The following is a 19,686-nucleotide window of genomic DNA, read 5'->3' as shown; positions in this document are numbered from 1 at the left end:
AGGTATCTAGGTCATTTAACTAAACCGTCCCTAGGTATTTACGTCATTCAACTAAACCTTCCCTAGGTATTTACGTCATTCAACTAAACCTTCCCTAGGTATTTAGGTCATACAACTAAACCTTCCCTCTAGGTATCTAGGTCAATCAACTAAACCTTCTCTAGGTATCTAGGTCATTCAACTAAACCTTCTTTAGGTATCTAGGTCATACAACGAAACCTTCCCTAGGTATCTAGTTTCTTCAACAAAATCTTCCGTGAGTATCAAGGTCATTCAACTAAACCTTCCCTAGGTATCTAGGTCATTCAACTAAACCTTCTCTAGGTATATAGGTCAATCAACAAAACATTTCTCAGTTACAGGTCATTCAACCAAACTCTCTTATGTCATCTAGTTCATTCAAACAAATCCTTCTGAGACACCCAATAAAAAGTATCTAGGTAATTCAACTAAACTCTTTTCAGCTATCTACTTCATTTCAACCAAACCATTCATCTGTATCTATGTCATCCAACCAAATCTTCCCAAGGTATCTATGTCATTCAACCAAATCCTCCCAAGGCAATCCTGTTACTTACAGAATTACTCAACAAAACCGTTCATTGTTAGGCTTGTGTTCAACCGAAACATTCTTAGGTATCACTCAACCAAAGCCTCTAGAGAGTGTTTGCACGATTAGAGTCTCTACAGAGTGTTCATTCAACCAAAACCTCTAAAGAGTGTTGACTTAATCACAACCTCTCTAGGTTTTACTGTAATTGCTATAACTTGGTATCCATCACAGAGCGTGGTCGCTCAATAACAACATTGTTTTGGGGACTAACTTCACCATTGTTTGGGGCTGCTGGCATAGAATTGTTATCTGTAACACCTGCCTCACTCTCCTTCATTGTTTTGTCTTTATCTGTCGTCTGGACCCGAGCCACAGCTATGTGCAGACACTGGACCCACTGTTCAATATTTTGTTGCCCTTTAGCTTTGAATGTGTAGGTCTGATCACCTGTGAAGATCTCAAAAGCTTTTGGAATGTCCCTCACTCCCTTACGAACAGCTTTGACACTCTGAATCTTACTGACTGGAAGTGTTTCTTTTCTCTACAAAAAGGGAAAAAAATGAGTTAAACCATGATCTACTGATATAACACAAGGTCATACCTTAAATAACAAGTATCTCGTACATTTTGGGTATTTTTTTTTTCTAATTCTCTTTAAGAATATTATGCTACAATACTTTATTTTGAATATCACTACAACTGAATATATATATATATACATATCTATATATAAGGATATCAAAGACACATCAGAATCACCCAACTGTTATGAATATAAGAGTTTCATGGATGTGCATGCGTCACTTGCCCAGCAAGGTTTCTGAAGATGAGTTTTATTGAAAAATAGCCACAGATATTCCTTGTATTTACTCCATATATAATTTGTTTGACTAAATACAGCAGGAACAGGGAAACCCCAACTGAAAAGCGATCTCAAACAAACCCCTTTGGTTAAGAAGCATTGTATGAAGTTTAGTCTAATTTTCCAAAAAATGCTCAAAGTAATCACACAAAACCAATTTTCATTTTACAGCTACGATGACCTTGACCTAAAACGCAAGTACCTTTCTTAAGGTTACTGTACAAAAACAAATCTTCTACTTATAGTAACAATGACCTAGACCTTTGACCTTTAAACATAAAAAGCAATCCCATGCAAGGCTCATGAAGCACTGCATGAAGTTTGAGTATAATTATCCACAGAAAACTCAAGTTATTGCATGAAAACCAATCTCCTATATATGATAACATTGTCCCTGACCTTTAACCTTCAAACCTCCGAAGCAATCCCAAGGAAGCACTTCTGATAAGGAAGCAATATATGATGTTTGAGGTAAATCGGCCAAAGTGCATTGAAGTTATCATAAAAAAAAAATCCTATTTATAGTAACAGTGACCTTGACCTTTGACAATCAGACCTGAAAAGCAATCCCAAGCAAGCACTTTTGATAAGGAAGCACTGTATAAAGTTTGAGGTAGATCAGCCAAAATGAACACAAGTTATCACGAGAAAAACTGACGGGGATGCATGACATAGTAATACATATTTGTTGCCTTGGGAAGCAACACAAAAATGGTGCCTCAGTGACCATATAAAAGATGACAGAATACATTTGAGTTCTTGACAGTATAATGAAGATTTGTCAAAGACTTTAGATTTTGATAAAGTATTGTAAGTCTTGTGACACTGACATTATTTTCAGTTTTTGTGCTACAGTATTTATTTTCCAGTATTGAGGCTGAAAATGTATATAAACTTTGGTTTTCCAGTACAGTGTTGATGTATGTGTTCTGTTAAACTGTCAATATGTACTAACAGAATGACTCTTGTTGTAGGTGATTTGTGCCCCTGATAATGTGAAGTATCTTGTCTTCCAACGTTTTAAAAACTTCCATCTTCCTTTCTTCTCTTTGAGTTGTCCCTGTGAATGGAATGGTATAAGTTTGAGAAGAAAATTACACAAATTTCTGGGTAGTGGTTCTACTCTCCAACTCTCAGAGATAGGCAAACACACATATTCAGATCAATATTTACCAGCATGACTTGGACTGCTGGGAATTTGTCTGCAGAAATTCTGGATTATGTCATAACAAAGAGATTGAATTATATGGTAATTTACTATGTTGATGAAAACAGAGCTAATGGCAAAGTCCAAAAAAGTAGTTCAAATTTATCATAATGAAATAAAAAGCTTCTCTATACGAAAAACTCAAAATCCAAAAGCATTTCCTGATCAGGATATAAATCAATGTGTAAAGTCTGACTACACTGTGAGAGAGTAATGGATGAATGCTGAGTCATTAATGACAAATGTGTAAAGTCTGACTACACTGTGAAAGAGTAATGGATGAATGCCGAGTCATTAATGACAAATGTGTAAAGTCTGACTACACTGTGAGAGAGTAATGGATGAATGCCGAGTCATTAATGACAAATGTGTAAAGTCTGACTACACTGTGAGAGAGTAATGGATGAATGCCGAGTCATTAATGACAAATGTGTAAAGTCTGACTACACTGTGAGAGAGTAATGGATGAATGCTGAGTCATTAATGACAAATGTGTAAAGTCTGACTACACTGTGAGAGAGTAATGGATGAATGCTGAGTCATTAATGACAAATGTGTAAAGTCTGACCACACTGTGAGAGAGTAATGGATGAATGCTGAGTCATTAATGACAAATGTGTAAAGTCTGACCACACTGTGAGAGAGTAATGGATGAATGCTGAGTCATTAATGACAAATGTGTAAAGTCTGACTACACTGTGAGAGAGTAATGGATGAATGCCGAGTCATTAATGACAAATGTGTAAAGTCTGACTACACTGTGAGAGAGTAATGGATGAATGCCGAGTCATTAATGACAAATGTGTAAAGTCTGACTACACTGTGAGAGAGTAATGGATGAATGCCGAGTCATTAATGACAAATGTGTAAAGTCTGACTACACTGTGAGAGAGTAATGGATGAATGCTGAGATTAATGACAAATGTGTAAAGTCTGACTACACTGTGAGAGAGTAATAGATGAATGCCGAGTCATTAATGACAAATGTGTAAAGACTACACTGTGAGAGAGTAATGGATGAATGCTGAGTCATTAATGACAAATGTGTAAAGTCTGACTACACTGTGAGAGAGTAATAGATGAATGCTGAGTCATTAATGACAAATGTGTAAAGTCTGACTACACTGTGAGAGAGTAATAGATGAATGCCGAGTCATTAATGACAAATGTGTAAAGTCTGACTACACTGTGAGAGAGTAATGGATGAATGCTGAGTCATTAATGACAAATGTGTAAAGTCTGACTACACTGTGAGAGAGTAATGGATGAATGCCCAGTCATTAATGACAGAATTTTACAGCAGTATTTTTACAATATAGCATCCTGAGTGACTTTCTACCACAATAGCTGGATGTAATTTAACTCCAAGGCATCAAATAATCATTCCAACCTATTTAACATGTTTTACAACATGTGGTATGTATAAATACATCTAATTACACAGGTAACTTTTATCTAATAGCTTCTCAGCTTCAGGGTGCAACAAGATCTTCTCACAAAATCTGTTTGGAGATTGTTAATTAAAATACATGTACCACCCTGATTAATTGTGTATGACAAGATGTTATTATGTTATATTAATTGCATTTAATTTCTATATCTGTAATCATTCAGGATGTTCATTTTGCAAACCTGTTTCACAAATACATGTACCATAGACATGTACATCACAAAACCATATTTGTTCGGGAATTTTCGTAGACTAATGATGGTCACAAATCTAATGTGAATTTCTCCCATGTGAAAATTTCAACATTTACGGTATTTAGTCAGATCAATTAAATTTTCCTATGTCAAAAATTTCAACATTTACGGTATTTAGTCAGCTCAATTAAATTCTCCCATGTCAAAAATATCAACATTTACGGTATTTAGTCAGATCAATTAAATTCTATGTCAAAAATTTCAACATTTACCGTATTTAGTCAGCTCAATTAAATTCTATGTCAACATTTACCGTATTTAGTCAGCTCAATTAAATTCTATGTCAAAAATTTCAACATTTACAGTATTTAGTCAGCTCAAATTCTTCTATGTCAAAAATTTCAACATTTATGGTATTTAGTCAGATCAATTAAATTCTATGTCAAAAATATCAACATTTACGGTATTTAGTCAGCTCAATTAAATTCTATGTCAAAAATTTCAACATTTACGGTATTTAGTCAGATCAATTTATAAAATGGATAACTTGCACCTGCAAATGCACTACAAACAAATATGATGACTCATTGGATGGAATCCTTATTGTGAAGTTACTAGTGATTTTTCATGAAATAAAGTACCTCTGAGTTGTATATATATGTAGCGTGCGTGTCTAAAATAAAAAAAAAACGAGAGAAAATGGTCCATTTTCATTTTACTTAGAGTCACCGTCGCTTGGATTGGATATATGCTTCTACTTTCGTTTTCAAAATGTCATATGAGAAATGTGCTCTCTTTGGAAATCTAATATAATCTTGAATTGACCAGGGTTACTACCATGAATTTTGTTTTTTCTGAATTCACTGCACATATAATATTTGATTATGAAAATGATTTGAAAAGCCATCAGGAGAGGTTCTTAAAAGATGCAGAACATCCACAGATTTCTTGTTGAGAACATTCCTTTAAGATATGATGAAAGACATTCACTAGTTAGATGCTGCTTAACAAAAAATTTCAAGGATCATATGAACTCTTACAGGGCTATCAGTCTTTCATATTGACTAGACTTTCTACTGTGTTTTATTCTACTGTCAATCTAAGCAGACTATGTAGCACTTACAGCTATCACAGGGTTGCCATTCTGCAGCAGATCTAACATCTTCTCTGGGTGATTGCACATGAAACAGGCCCAATACTTCTTAGCAGCATTGAACTCAAATACATCAAAGAACCGAGAACTCTGAAGCTCTTGTAAAAGGATGTCCTGGTCCTGAAGTTTATACAACAATAAAGCAAAATATAGATACTTTTTTACAACTATTATCCATAGCATAATATTAAGTAGGGTTTTCAGCATGAAATACTCTGTACTACAAGTCAAAAATGCCTCAAAAATTTATGAGTAACTGTGGTCTGGATGTAAAAGTTGGCATTATAAGCATGGAAATATTTCTTCTTGCCAGCCTAGCATGTAACATTTTTATGGAATGGTGGAATATTTTGTGTATCAGTTTGCAATAAGGAAACCCTGATACTGTAGAATTTTGTTGTGTTTATGAAACAAAGTTTAAACAAGGAAATCAACTCTTGCTTCCTTTATTAATATTCCTTTATTATTCATATTACAAGAAGTTAAATAAGTCACATTATGATTATTCAACCATAACATAAATTCTTACTCTAATATTTCAGCTTTACCCAATAATTGGACAAACTTTAATTATGCTAACTTTTCCCCTTATTTTTTAGAGAGATTGGATGTATAAAAATATTCAAAATGAGTGTATGTATATTCCATGAAATTACTGATACTTATCAAATCATTTTTAGATCTGGTAAGTCTCAAAGGGACGGTTTTCTATAAATAGACCTGGGCATGAGACCCCTAGACCATCCCGTTGCCGTCCCTGGTAAAACCAACCTTAGGTGAGGGGAATGAAGAGGTGACAAGGGTGAGGAAACTGCTCCGGTCACCCCAGAGACTGTCCCAACAGCCCCGTAATGACTGGATACTGGCATCATTCTGATTCAGCGCTGAGGTAGACTGGGCCTGTGAAAATTCAATAAATTTTCTGCCATTGCATCACTCTAAGATTGATATAAACATTATATCATAAAGAAGGATATGTATTGTTATAATTCTTAAGGGTTAAAATCTAGACTACAACAAATTAGTTTAGCACAATATAAAACTATAACTGTCTGTTTATCTTTCTGCAGCAATGTAGTACATTGGTTAACTAAACCAAAATGTACCCGATCAATACAACACAATAGTTAACCCACTCCTGCCAATAAACCCTGACTTACAACAATTGCGAATTCGGCTAAAAGACAGAAACTGCTATTGACCTGTAATAAGCCCATCTTCCAAAATTGGGTCAGAGTAAATGTGTGGGCTTATTGCAGGATAAATATTGTACTATATGAATTATATGGTAATATATTATATGGATATACCTGTACAGCCAGAAACATTACATGGATCCAGGTTTTTGGTACTTTGGTATTGAGAGAAAAATAGGTGTTGCCATAGAGACATTGGTCACCTTGACCACCACACAGGAAGTTGAGTCTTATATACCGCTTGTGGCGCCCATCTACAACACATCAAATATATATCTGTCACCAAGAAGCTTTTTTTTTTTGTCATAAGTATATAAGGTACAACATCTTGCCTGTCCATTTTCCTGTAACCAATTATGTTCATCCTGTGACCAATTAAAGCAGCCTTTTTGAAACTCAAAACACATATGCTGCAATAGTAATCAAATCAGCCTTGGAATTATCTCTTAATCAAAATCCATGCAATATTATTATCATTATTATTTTTCTTTCCTTTTTGTTTTCTTTTTTAATACAAGTACCCAGGTATTAGATAAGTCATAAGTCAGCAAAAAATAAGTAAGTTTTGCTGAAGCCGTTTTAAGTATTACAATAAAAACGTTTATGTGGTAAGATTACTACTACATACAGGATTTATCCTCTGTAAAAATTTTAACACTATTTCAAAATAATTAAAACTTTTTTTATTTTTTTAATCGTCATTCAAATCTTAAGTTTACAAACAGGCACCATTCCCTTTCGGCTTCGTGTCATAAATGGATAAAAAACAGCCTTACTAGTTAGTACATTTTATAAAAACACAATACTTACTGATAATGCTACACTTAGAAGGCAGAGGAATACGCACAGAGATACTCTCTATGAAATTCCGAATGATGGGCATGTGTTTTTCACAGAAGTTCTGGACCCCGTCACGCAGAGGCTCTGGCTGTTGATATAAACGGACATAGGACTTTATACAAATATCAGTAAATAGTAAATGTACACAACAACATACCACGAGGGTCAACATTAACAGATGTCTGCACAATAATTGTATTTTTAATTATCATAACATATCTGTCTAAAAAACATGTTCAATATATTCTCTAAAGCAATTTTGCGCTGAATATGTAATCAGACATTGTTGTAGCCATAATTATGGGTTTTTTTTTTTAATTTTTGGCACTAATGTAAATCTATGAAACATGGCACATTCACAAATTAATTTGAGATGGAAGAATCAACTCTCCTGACATTGATCATGCTGAAATGTGAATAAGTAAATAAAATTTGAATTTGAAATAAAATTGTAAAATTTCAGAAGCATGCTATTTCATGGCTTGGAAGATAAGAGAGGCAATCTCATTAAACTACTATCTATACATCTATGTTATATAAACCACACTCTGCTTCACATAGTTTAAGGAAAGAGAACACAAATCAACGTTAATTTTAATCGGACAGATGAGAGAGGCAAATAGTTACGAGAATAAATATTACATTAACAAATCATTTAAATAAGTGACTTTTACAGACCCTAAATATACACACAATTTTTCCCCTTTCTGAACACCAACCAACAAAAAAGGTACATTTACAGGGGCATGGAAAGGTGCAAAGCATGACATAATTGATTCTTAAATGAGGATTACACACAGCCCAGAGGCTATTTAATACTCAAGTACATAATACAACAATGTAATATACAGTTTACAAAGACTTGGTTGTTTACAGTTTTTCTGTGACTCTATCACTAGGCATTTTCTTATCACCAACAAATTCCTGATTTTCATGTGACAATTTAGAAAAGTATGTGTCATTTTATCCAGGACTCGTAGGAAGCTTAATCACAGCATACTCGATCATTTAATTATACTCACAATTACACAAAAGCAGAAAACAATTTCAAATGGAAAGCGATTAAAAACAGGATAGATAGAAACTGAGTTACTACATACATCATAGACAATTTGTTGTTATTTACAGATTAGTATAAGATCAAAACATAATTAACACCTAATAATCATTAATTGATAATAATTGATATTTGTGTTTGTCCTCTAATGTTCTAGTTTTCTTGGTACCTGCAGATATCCAATTAAACACTAACATGTAGAAAATAAATTAATAATGGTAAAGGTATCTATTTGTTTATATAACAAGTTTTACGTTCACTGTTACAGCCTGGAGTTAGGAGTGATGGGAGAGGGTGGGATACACACATGATGACCTCCCATTGACAGAAGTTAGGAGTGATGGGAGAGGGTGGGATACACACATGATGACCTCCCATTGACAGAAGTTAGGAGTGATGGGAGAGGGTGGGATACAAACATGATGACCTCCCATTGACAGAAGTTAGGAGTGATTGGAGAGGGTGGGATACACACATGATGACCTCCCATTGACAGAAGTTAGGAGTGATGGGAGAGGGTGGGATACACACATGATGACCTCCCATTGACAGAAGTTAGGAGTGATTGGAGAGGGTGGGATACACACATGATGACCTCCCATTGACAGAAGTTGAAGGGTTCCTACTCTACAGGAATTTAGATATGTCTAAGATATATTGGATGTCAGTGTTAATTTCCTGATACATAGCCCCTAATGCTATCCTAGGCCTAACCTGTCAACTAGCATTATCATGTCTGCTCTATTTTTGAAAACACTGAAAGATCTTTATTGTGCACGATTCACATTTGAACATGGCCCAAAATTTTTATGCACAACAGAATACCTACCAGTAAAGGTGGACCAGTCTGTGTACTGTTTTACACAACAGAATACCTACCGGTAGAGGTGGACCAGTCTGTGTACTGTTATACACAACAGAATACCTAACGATAGAGGTGGACCAGTCTGTGTCCTGTTATACACAACAGAATACCTACCAGTAAAGGTAGACAAGTCTGTGTCCTGTTATACACAACAGAATACCTACCGGTAGAGGTGGACCAGTCTGTGTCCTGTTATACACAACAGAATACCTACCAGTAAAGGTAGACAAGTCTGTGTCCTGTTATACACAACAGAATACCTACCAGTAAAGGTGGACCAGTCTGTGTCCTGTTATACACAACAGAATACCTACCAGTAAAGGTGGACCAGTCTGTGTCCTGTTATACACAACAGAATACCTACCAGTAAAGGTAGACAAGTCTGTGTCCTGTTATACACAACAGAATACCTACCAGTAAAGGTGGACCAGTCTGTGTCCTGTTATACACAACAGAATACCTAACAGAATACCTACCAGTAAAGGTGGAGTCTGTGTCCTGTTATACACAGTCTGTGTCCTGTTATACACAACAGAATACCTACCAGTAAAGGTAGACAAGTCTGTGTCCTGTTATACACAACAGAATACCTACCAGTAAAGGTGGACCAGTCTGTGTCCTGTTATACACAACAGAATACCTACCGGTAAAGGTGGACCAGTCTGTGTACTGTTATACACAACAGAATACCTACCAGTAAAGGTGGACCAGTCTGTGTCCTGTTATACACAACAGAATACCTACCAGTAAAGGTGGACCAGTCTGTGTCCTGTTATACACAACAGAATACCTACCAGTAAAGGTGGACCAGTCTGTGTCCTGTTATACACAACAGAATACCTACCAGTAAAGGTGGACCAGTCTGTGTCCTGTTATACACAACAGAATACAGTAAAGGTGTGACCTGTTATACACAACAGTCTGTGTCCTGTTATACACAACAGAATACCTACCAGTAAAGGTGGACCAGTCTGTGTCCTGTTATACACAACAGAATACCTACCAGTAAAGGTAGACAAGTCTGTGTCCTGTTATACACAACAGAATACCTACCAGTAAAGGTGGACCAGTCTGTGTCCTGTTATACACAACAGAATACCTACCAGAGGTAGACAAGTCTGTGTCACAACAGAATACCTACCAGTAAAGGTGGACTACCTACCAGTAAAGGTGGAAAGGTGGACCAGTCTGTGTACTGTTATACACAAAAGAATACCTACCAGTAAAGGTAGACAAGTCTGTGTCCTGTTATACACAAAAGAATACCTACCGATAGAGGTGGACCAGTTTGTGTACTGTTATACACAACAGAATACCTACCGGTAGAGGTGGACCAGTCTGTGTACTGCCATATGTCATTGCACTTGTCATTGATAGGCGGTCTGAGAACTGGCTGGACAATGGACTGACCGGACGATCCATTGTTAGTCGTGCTTGGGAAGCACTCGCTCTGAAAAGAAATATCAATCAGTTCTATGTAAAGTAAAAGTATAAATATTCAATAGGGATTTAATGGTTTTTTTCTCTTAAGGATTTGGATAAAACAGTTTCCAATATATACAAAAATGTATATGATGTCATAAACTGGATACAAACATTCCATTTAAATCAGAGAGTAATGTTCTGGACATTCAAATGGTCCGCTGAATGCCCTGATGCTGCTGTGCTCATCAATCTTATTGTACAGCAATGTTGGCACCTATGTTTCTGTTAATTTTCAACATTCATAACCATCTTTCAGTCAAAATTAAGTCTCAAAATAATCATATGCCTAAAGTCAAGACTTTCAATAGTCAACTGTCTTTGAGCTCTACCACAATACAGCATGGAAGATATTCATATTATGACGAATGATCTGCACAAGCTTTAAAATTGGTCGCATCAATGGCTTCTGAAATTCATCCAAATTCATCATACATATTATATGAATATAGAACTTTCACTGAAAATAAACTTCCCTTTGTTCTAAGTTCAAAACAAAACAACAAAACTGGTCATACAGAGATCAATATAAACCTGTTATCCATGAAATTTACTTTTATTTCATGCTGTTGACAAATTCAACAATCAACACAAGCTCTTTAGAGCTTTTAATCATGACACTGCTAAAGCAGCAATGCTATTTTGGTTGTTGGAGGAAAAACAATGTGTCATCAGAAGGGAAACAACCACAGATGCAAGTATGTCTCAAACCTGTACGTGAGAGTAAAATGGTCTGGAGATCATGCTTGGTTGGACACATCATAAAAACCATACTGTCAGCACAAAAACACTGACTGTATAACCATTTATTTTCATGCAGCTCAATTTTTGTGTTTTTCCAAAAAATATCACTGTTTCATGGGCACTTGTTTTCGTGATAAATACAGCTATATAAAGCCACTAATACTAATTAGAACAGTGTATGGACACATGAATTTGTGGACTCTGAGTAACCATGAAATCAGTAAAACTTAATCCCCCAATAAAGACTGATGGTTATACAGTATGGATACAGAGGCACCCAACATCACCTAAATTAGCATTTCTGCTTCCATAGTCATTTGTGTAGCTCTCAGGTCAAGGTCAAAGTCAGAGCCCAAATATCAGTTTGGTTCCTGATAAAAACTTGTACATGTACTGGCATACTCAGCCTCATATCTATACATGAAATTTTGGCCAAGATATGAACCAAAAATCAATTCTATCTGATGTCAAAGGTCAAAAGGAGGTCAAAATAATCAATTTTACATTACACTTTCCTACCAAATCTACCATGTCTTCAACTGATGTCATGCCTTCATTTCATATACTGTACTCACATACAAAGTGATCTGAAAGCCATACCCAAACAATAACAGAGATATGCTCTGGAAACTTCCCAAACTAAGGTAAAATGTCCAATGTCAAACAAAGTCGTACTGACTTCTTTTTTGGTGCTTGACAGAGATATCTAGAGCATCATTGCACTAAGTCAAAAGACCACACACCAATCTGTGGTTGAGATATGTTCCAGAAACTGTCAAATGGCTTGATAGACACAGGGACAAAGCAAACCATAACTATACCCCTATCTTCATCTGAGCTGAGGTATAAAAACATAAAAAAGACTCAGACACTGATTGAGTGCTCAATACATCATGATAATTTAAGAAAAACTGTAGAAGCAGAAACTATCCAACATACCGTGATGACTTGGTCAGACTCTGCTGGCTGGACATGTTGCTGGGTGGCAGCGCTGTGTGACGAATGGCCACTGCACCACTCGGATAGGCAGCATTAGGAGGATTACCAACAGTGATGATGGTGACTGTCCCTTCTGTCTGGCTTGACACTGATCGTGTCTGTTTGGTGTTTTCTGCAGGAGCAGGTGATGAGCTGAATAAGAACAAACACTTTATTTCATGCATAATGTTAGCATTTTTTCTGTTAGTAAAAAGCATGTATATCTCAGCAATTGTTAAGCTCAATACCACAACCTACCAGAAATTTAATTGAAATATATTTTTATAATTTTCAAATTATGTAGATATTGTATAATATATATATTGACTAAATCATTTAAGATTTTGTAAAACCTGAAATTTATGTGATTGTAAAAGTGACGAGAAGATCCCAGAGGTATCTTGTCATCCACCATTGTTTGATCTTTATGTGCTTTTTGATAGTTGGATCTTTTCCCTTCTTTTCCTCTCTGTTTTTGCTCTTAATGGTGAGAAATTTAAACATTTCTTTGCAGAAATAGTGATGATAATCTTTAATTACCAAATCCATAATGATGATCCCTTAGAAGCCTATTTATTTCCTGATCAGACCCAAAATCAAACAGACACAACTAGAGACCAAAGGGAACTGACATTTGAAATTTGAGAGATCCATCCAATACTTCTTTAGAAATAGGGATAACATACTTTACAAGGCGAAATCCATGATGGCTGCCTATTGCCCATTTTGTTTCTCTGATCAGTCCTAAAATCAAACGTGAACAACCAGGGACCAAGGGGCCTCCACACTTTAAATATGAGAAAGATCTAAGCAGTAATACTCAAGAAATAGCAATAACAAACTTGCAAAGTCAAAATCAAAGATGGCCCCCTGTCGGCCGTTTTGTTTTTCTGATCAGTCCCAAAATCAATCGCGATCATCCAAGGACTAAAATGAAGCTACGTAGGAAATTTGAGAGAGATCAATCTGGCGCTTTTCAAGAAGCAGCGATAACAAAAACTGTTTACATATGGACGGAGGGAAGGATGATGGTGGGCTCATAATGAAAGATTGCTAAGAGGCAAAAAGATATTTTCTTGCATCTTATCAGTAACCAAACAGCTATGTAATAATAAGGTGTCACAAATGTGAAGTAAATGCATCATATTACTATCATTTTCTATACTAATTTTACCTTGTGGTTATCATAAGAAACAACATCTTCATTCCTCTTTCATGGAAGAAAACAATGATAAAATATACTTTAATAATACTTTCATCTTTCAAGGAAATCAACATTATCACAGTCAACATTAAAGCATTTCTTGACAAAATCTTAGCAACATGGAGCGATACTCCATGTTAGATGGAACTAGATCTTGTATCTCTGAATCTGGTACTCAACTATTTGTTGTTATCTTCCTTCAGCTGCTGGACAAGGATTCTGACTGCACTGGACCCATTTTGAGACAACTTTGAGATTTCCTCAAGATTCAAAGCCAGGAGATCATGGTTGTTTAAGCTGAGTGCCTAAATTCATAATATAAAGCATCTATATGAAACAAATCCATTATGATAAGCCAACTGATTTTTCTCCAAAATGGAAAAATTAAAAAAAAATAAATAAAAATGATTGTGTCTGGACACTTTTGATACAGAGTAGCTGAATAAGGACTGTGATTACAGGCATCTTGTTTAAAATCTCTGGATTATATATGTATATCAGGAATTGATGTACACATGGATTATATTTCATAAGCAGCACAACTCACATTACATATGTCCGTGTTAGTAAGGGACAAGCACTGGACTACATGAGAGTTATGTCTGTTTTATATTTCAAAGTTACCTGATGGTTTAAAGTTCTGTAAAGGAATTTCAAAAATCTGAAAATTTGACTAAAGTTAATGTTTTAAATTGTCTGTTTGATAAGATACTATGTAATATGTAACCTTGATTACAACTTTGGCTTAATCGCTTCTGTACTCAAAATTAGTCACTCAATCTGTCAGTAAGCTCATGTCTATTAATATGCCTATCTACACTTTGAAACACATGCCAATAAATGCTTTGACAGTGTCATTGCCTTCTCATAATCCCACCTCCCTAGGTGGAGTTTGGCATATGAGTTGCCTTCACAAATTTATTACAAGATAAATACTGTTACAATATTTCTACAAATCATCTAGCTTGTGACTCTACCTTGATTTCCTGTAAAATAACAGTAAGTACTGTCTGGTCTGCACTAGCAAACTGAGACACAAAGTACTCCATACTCTTCCTGGCATAGTCCTAAAACAGACATCAATATTTCTATTGTACAAAACATACAAAAGCTGATCTTAAAACACTTACTTAAAGTTGTTGAAAATAAACATGTCCAAAAAAATATCCCCCTCCCAAAAAAAGGTGGGATGGGGGTGGGGGTAGGAATCTGAATGAATAAGTCAAAAAACAGTTTTAATGTTCAATATATTATACTAAGATTGTTCAAGGAATATGTGTAAATAATTTCAAGTTGATTCAAATATATTTCAAAAGAGGTTCTTTCTATTTCTCAAAATCTAATCCCCCTTCCCTCATCTCACCACCACAAAACAAAACTTACAGTACATGCAACTCTACCTTGTTAAGGGTTGCTAGGGCACCCATTATCTGTATAACTTGTATAAGGAATGTTGGTTGTTGCTCAGCAGCCTTCTGTAGAGTGGGCACATGGTCAACAAATATAAAGGGATTGGCTGTTGCCATGTCAACAAACAGACACAAAATCATACTGGACAATGGAGTTGAGGACAGGTACTCTACAAACTTTGGTACATGCTTTTCAAGCACCTGAAACAAAAACATATATTGGTATTTAATTATTTGAAAACAAGGAAATCAGGAATTTCAATTACACTGTATGTAGTATTTACAATGAAATTTGGTGGTGACCTCTGACTCAAGTTATGAGATGGACTACACTGATACTTAAACAAAGGTGCGATACCATCTGTACAGGACCTATGACACTAAATCTGCCAGGAATTCTGTTTTATCTACTAAAGAGTCCCTTCCTGAATTTAGATTTGGGAAAATATTGCACACTCTTGGGAATTAAATTTATAATTGGTGTCTGGTAAAAGAAACCTTCATTTATTTGACTTAAGAAAATGTATGGGTATTACACATTTCAATATATGTGGGTGGTTAGGTTCAATTGTAAGCTTCCAGTTGCTGATGTCTGAAGGGGATGACAATCCTAGATGTCATTTAACTAAATGAATTATCCCATTTGTAGCCTCTGACAGGTAGATTTCTATGAATTTAGAGTTGTCACTTATGTTAAACTTTAAATATCAATGTTATTACTTAAATGATAAGCAATAACATGTAGTATTTGATTTAGTTGCTGGAGTCCAACCGCTTACTGCAGGGCAGAATTCCTAAAATCACTTAAGGCAATGTAGAATTCCCAACAATCACTACTAAAAGGCTGATTTCCCTACAACTATTTACTTCCTGACAGAATTCCTAACAATCATTTACTGCATAACAGACAGGGTAATCAATTTGCAGTAATCCGTTACACAGGCAGGTGTTCAGTACACATCAATAACTTACTTTAGTGTCAGTCTTGGCAATCATTCCAAATACTTGAAACAGACTGAGTCTCTCGGATGGCTCACACTTGTCCACAATTTTAACTAAACGGTCAGTCTTATCAATGACCGCCTGTCGACATTGTGTGAATATCTGGGGGAGCACAGTACTCAGGATGTAGTTACCTGTGAGCATTCAAATATACATGTTGGATGTCAGGCATTCTAAAGTCAGCAATACAGAAAAGATAAATGTGGTTTTTTCTTTTATAACATGCTATTTTCATTGTGCAATTTTCAAAGTAAACCAAACACTGAAACTAAAGATGAAAACATTCTAGTCTCTGACATTCTACTTTTCTGAAGTATAAATAGCTATTCAAACAGACATTCCAGATAGCATTATTTACACACCTCTGAGTACACTGTTGAGGATGAGGTCCATGTGTCTGGCCAGGAGGTCAGCGTTGTCCAGTGCAGCCAGGGATAAGTAACTTGACACATTGCGGCCCAGTTCCTTATTATTACAGCATAAAAAGTTGACAACCACTGGTATTGCTAGGATCATTACTTTCCCTTTGCCATAGTGCTGTAAAAATAACATTTTAGTTTTCATCATTATCTTATTGATAAAAACAAATGTTGCAAAAATAAACTCTATTTCAATTACAGTAGAACCTCTCTTTGAAAATTTTGTGCTACCTCTTAAATCATACATAAAATTGCTTAAACATTTAAAAAATTAAACTGATGTAGTAAATAATTAATGCATTGTTTAACAAGAAAATGTCTGTAAGACATCAATGTCCCTGTTGTCAAGGATGTGACTGCCTGAAACACAACAATGTCATACTTGATCTTTGCCTTGAGTTTGAACCAAATTTGACAGCCACATCACTAGGTATATACATAACAGGGATGTTGAACCCCACACCTCTGATCTTCATCAGAGATGATACAGACCAATGCTCTACCCATTGAGGAACCAAAGCCCTAGAAACAAACGTAATTTGGCTCTTCCCTATATACATACACATCCAAATGATAAAACTGAATTAGGATTTGAACCTGACCATGAAGAGACAGCTCATGATGTCGGAGGCAATCTTGGCATGGGGTGGATCCTTCTCCTGGGATGATGGATTCAGGTTGTGTTTCTGACATAGCTCCAACAGGCGTACTAGGGCAATGGCATGCTCCTCAATACTCTCAGTTTCCCTGGAGGAAAGTATTGCTGAATTTTTAGCATTTATTTTTCTGATATATTCAAGAATATTTAGGGTCAATCTTCACAGAGTAAAGACAAATGTTACATGTAATTGCATTTATCAGACAACAGCAGACTGTTGAACCACCGTTTTCAAACCAAGAACAGATTACCTAATTAGTTACAGTAATGTTTGTGACCTAAAATGAATATAAAGCTCTAGATACACTTTCACATTTCTGTAAGGGTTACCATTCCACGAGCCAGATATCTACTCTCTAGGGAATTTTAGATGGGGGCTGCTGAATATTTCACTTTTAAGAAGAAATTGGATGTTGGCCCTTTAGTGTGTGTTTAGAATTTGCCAGTAATAAAGATTTAAACAATTAGGTATATACTATCATATCTTTTTATATAAAAAACATAAATTTGTCAACTCATAATTATCTAATGAATTTATATGCAGATATGTATAACTTGAACATGGTTACAAATAGTTCTGTATATTACATGACAGCAATGGTAACCTTGGTAACACAATCAATCTAAATTTTGCCTGAAAACTCTGCAGGTAACAAACATTTCTGTTTTTACCTGATGGTTGTGGTTATCCTGGTGATACATGCTTTACTCACTCACTCAAGCCAATGTTTTTACCAGCTGTATTATAACCCAGGAAAAATGTGTTTCTGCTTTAATTGATGGCATGAGTCTATGTGTATTGTAACCATGTTAACATGTCTTTGTCTTACCTATGGTGGTACATGTTATGTTTTTACCTGATGGCTGTTGTCACCCTGGTAACACATATTTCCACCACACTTTGGTCATTGTCGTTAGAAGCATAGTCTTTATTGTCGATAATCTCCCCGATTTTCTGAAGGACACTTATAAGGTCACCCTTGATGTCACGGTCCTCTAGAGAGAAAAGGTCGCCTGCCTTTGATAAATCCTTCTTGTTCAACACTTGGGCAAACAATTCATGCATTTTCTGCAAAATAACATACTTTTCCTTAAGACAGGTAGAAATTAATTAATTGCATCAAATGCAAAAGAGGTCTTTTCAAATTGTTGTGAAAATACCTAATGAGATATCATGATCAATATTCATACGGCTGATATAAACACAGTATCCCTGAAGATACCCTTTTTGAACTTTGTTCAGCTCAGCCAAGGCATTTTTTTCTTTTTGTAAAAAGTAAATGGTGAACTCATCAAATGAAAATGTATATATAAATATTTATGATATCTTTTCAGTAAGGTTTATCTCAATAATGAAACCGTCTAGCTCGTTGGAATCTGTTATTTTATAAACTGTTATTATTTTTCACATTTTGTCTGTATGTAACAGTTGAAAGGATCGTTGAAATGTGACGTTTTTCCTTTTTTTATTTATGACATGTTTGTTAACTTTTCATGCTTGTAATCATGAAGCCCCCTACCCCTATAATTTTTCTGTGTTTTTTACTTTAATAATCCTTTAATTTGTTTTGGTTTACTGTAAAGTACAACATATATCAAAGTTGACGAGTACACTAAGATTGAACCTTGTGACAACAAAAAGTTATTGATATAGTATAAAACAGCACTATACATGGAAGTTACATTTTATAAACTGTGGGTACTGTAGGTTCATCATGCAACATTTTTTTCATGAATTCAGGGATGATAGCTTGTAGTTGCTATTTAACAGGTGTTATCTAGTCATTGTATGCGAGCTTTCAATATTGTGTATATATTTATTGGTATTATTATTTACCAGTAATAAGAAGCTTATTAACTATGCATGCGTGGAGCCGTAATTTCAGACTAATTATTATTATACAGTGTGACAATCTGACCGCAGAGGATCGTATACAAATCCTAGTGCAACATTAGACTCAGAAATGAGTCGGGCTACACAATGAAAAGTTAACAGGAAATGTACCAAACCAACACTAACTGTTATACATAGCCAATAATATCATGTTTACCGACTGACAGACATGACATGAACAGTATAGTATACCTTACATATCCATTCATAAGATGTCACAGGTGTGCGCTCAGGTGAAAATTATTCCAACATAAGAACAAGGTTTAGAAATTACGTCAATAGTCAAGTAAGACTAAATGTCAATGCAACAAAAAATGTACTGAATACTTACTCCAAACACTTAACCACATTCCATTTTACAAATAACCTGTCAGATAGGATCGGACGACACAATTTTATATGTCAGGGGAGGTAACTATTACAAGAAAACAAAATTAGAAACGAAAGACAATCGAACATCCGGAAACTTTAGTATATAATGAAATATTGTATATAGCCATCCTCTTCATTTTGAGACAG

The 19,686-nt window shown here is 35.3% G+C and overlaps 1 protein-coding gene across 1 annotated transcript; it reads right to left on the bottom strand.

Moving 5' to 3' along the window:
* Positions 1 to 360: 360 nt before the first annotated feature.
* Positions 361 to 19,545, bottom strand: LOC132546748 (protein melted-like). The gene is made up of 16 exons (XM_060210467.1): positions 19,499 to 19,545; positions 18,131 to 18,342; positions 17,218 to 17,362; positions 16,559 to 16,733; positions 16,167 to 16,330; positions 15,186 to 15,395; positions 14,763 to 14,852; positions 13,966 to 14,090; positions 12,543 to 12,734; positions 10,698 to 10,827; positions 7,426 to 7,543; positions 6,730 to 6,869; positions 6,191 to 6,319; positions 5,390 to 5,539; positions 2,371 to 2,475; positions 361 to 1,094 (listed from the first exon to the last, which is right to left on the bottom strand). Exons 2-16 carry the CDS (start codon positions 18,337 to 18,339, stop codon positions 762 to 764), a joined length of 2,415 nt encoding a protein of 804 aa, XP_060066450.1. The 5' UTR covers positions 18,340 to 18,342; positions 19,499 to 19,545; the 3' UTR covers positions 361 to 761.
* Between the last annotated feature and the right edge of the window lie 141 nt (positions 19,546 to 19,686).

Source organism: Ylistrum balloti, unplaced genomic scaffold (genome assembly GCF_031769215.1).
Source record: "Ylistrum balloti isolate Yb309-2 unplaced genomic scaffold, AGI_CSIRO_Ybal_v1 Utg369912, whole genome shotgun sequence".
NCBI lineage: Eukaryota > Metazoa > Mollusca > Bivalvia > Pectinida > Pectinidae > Ylistrum > Ylistrum balloti.
Note: the sequence above shows the minus strand (reverse complement) of the source record. Positions and strands in the feature narration are given on the sequence as shown.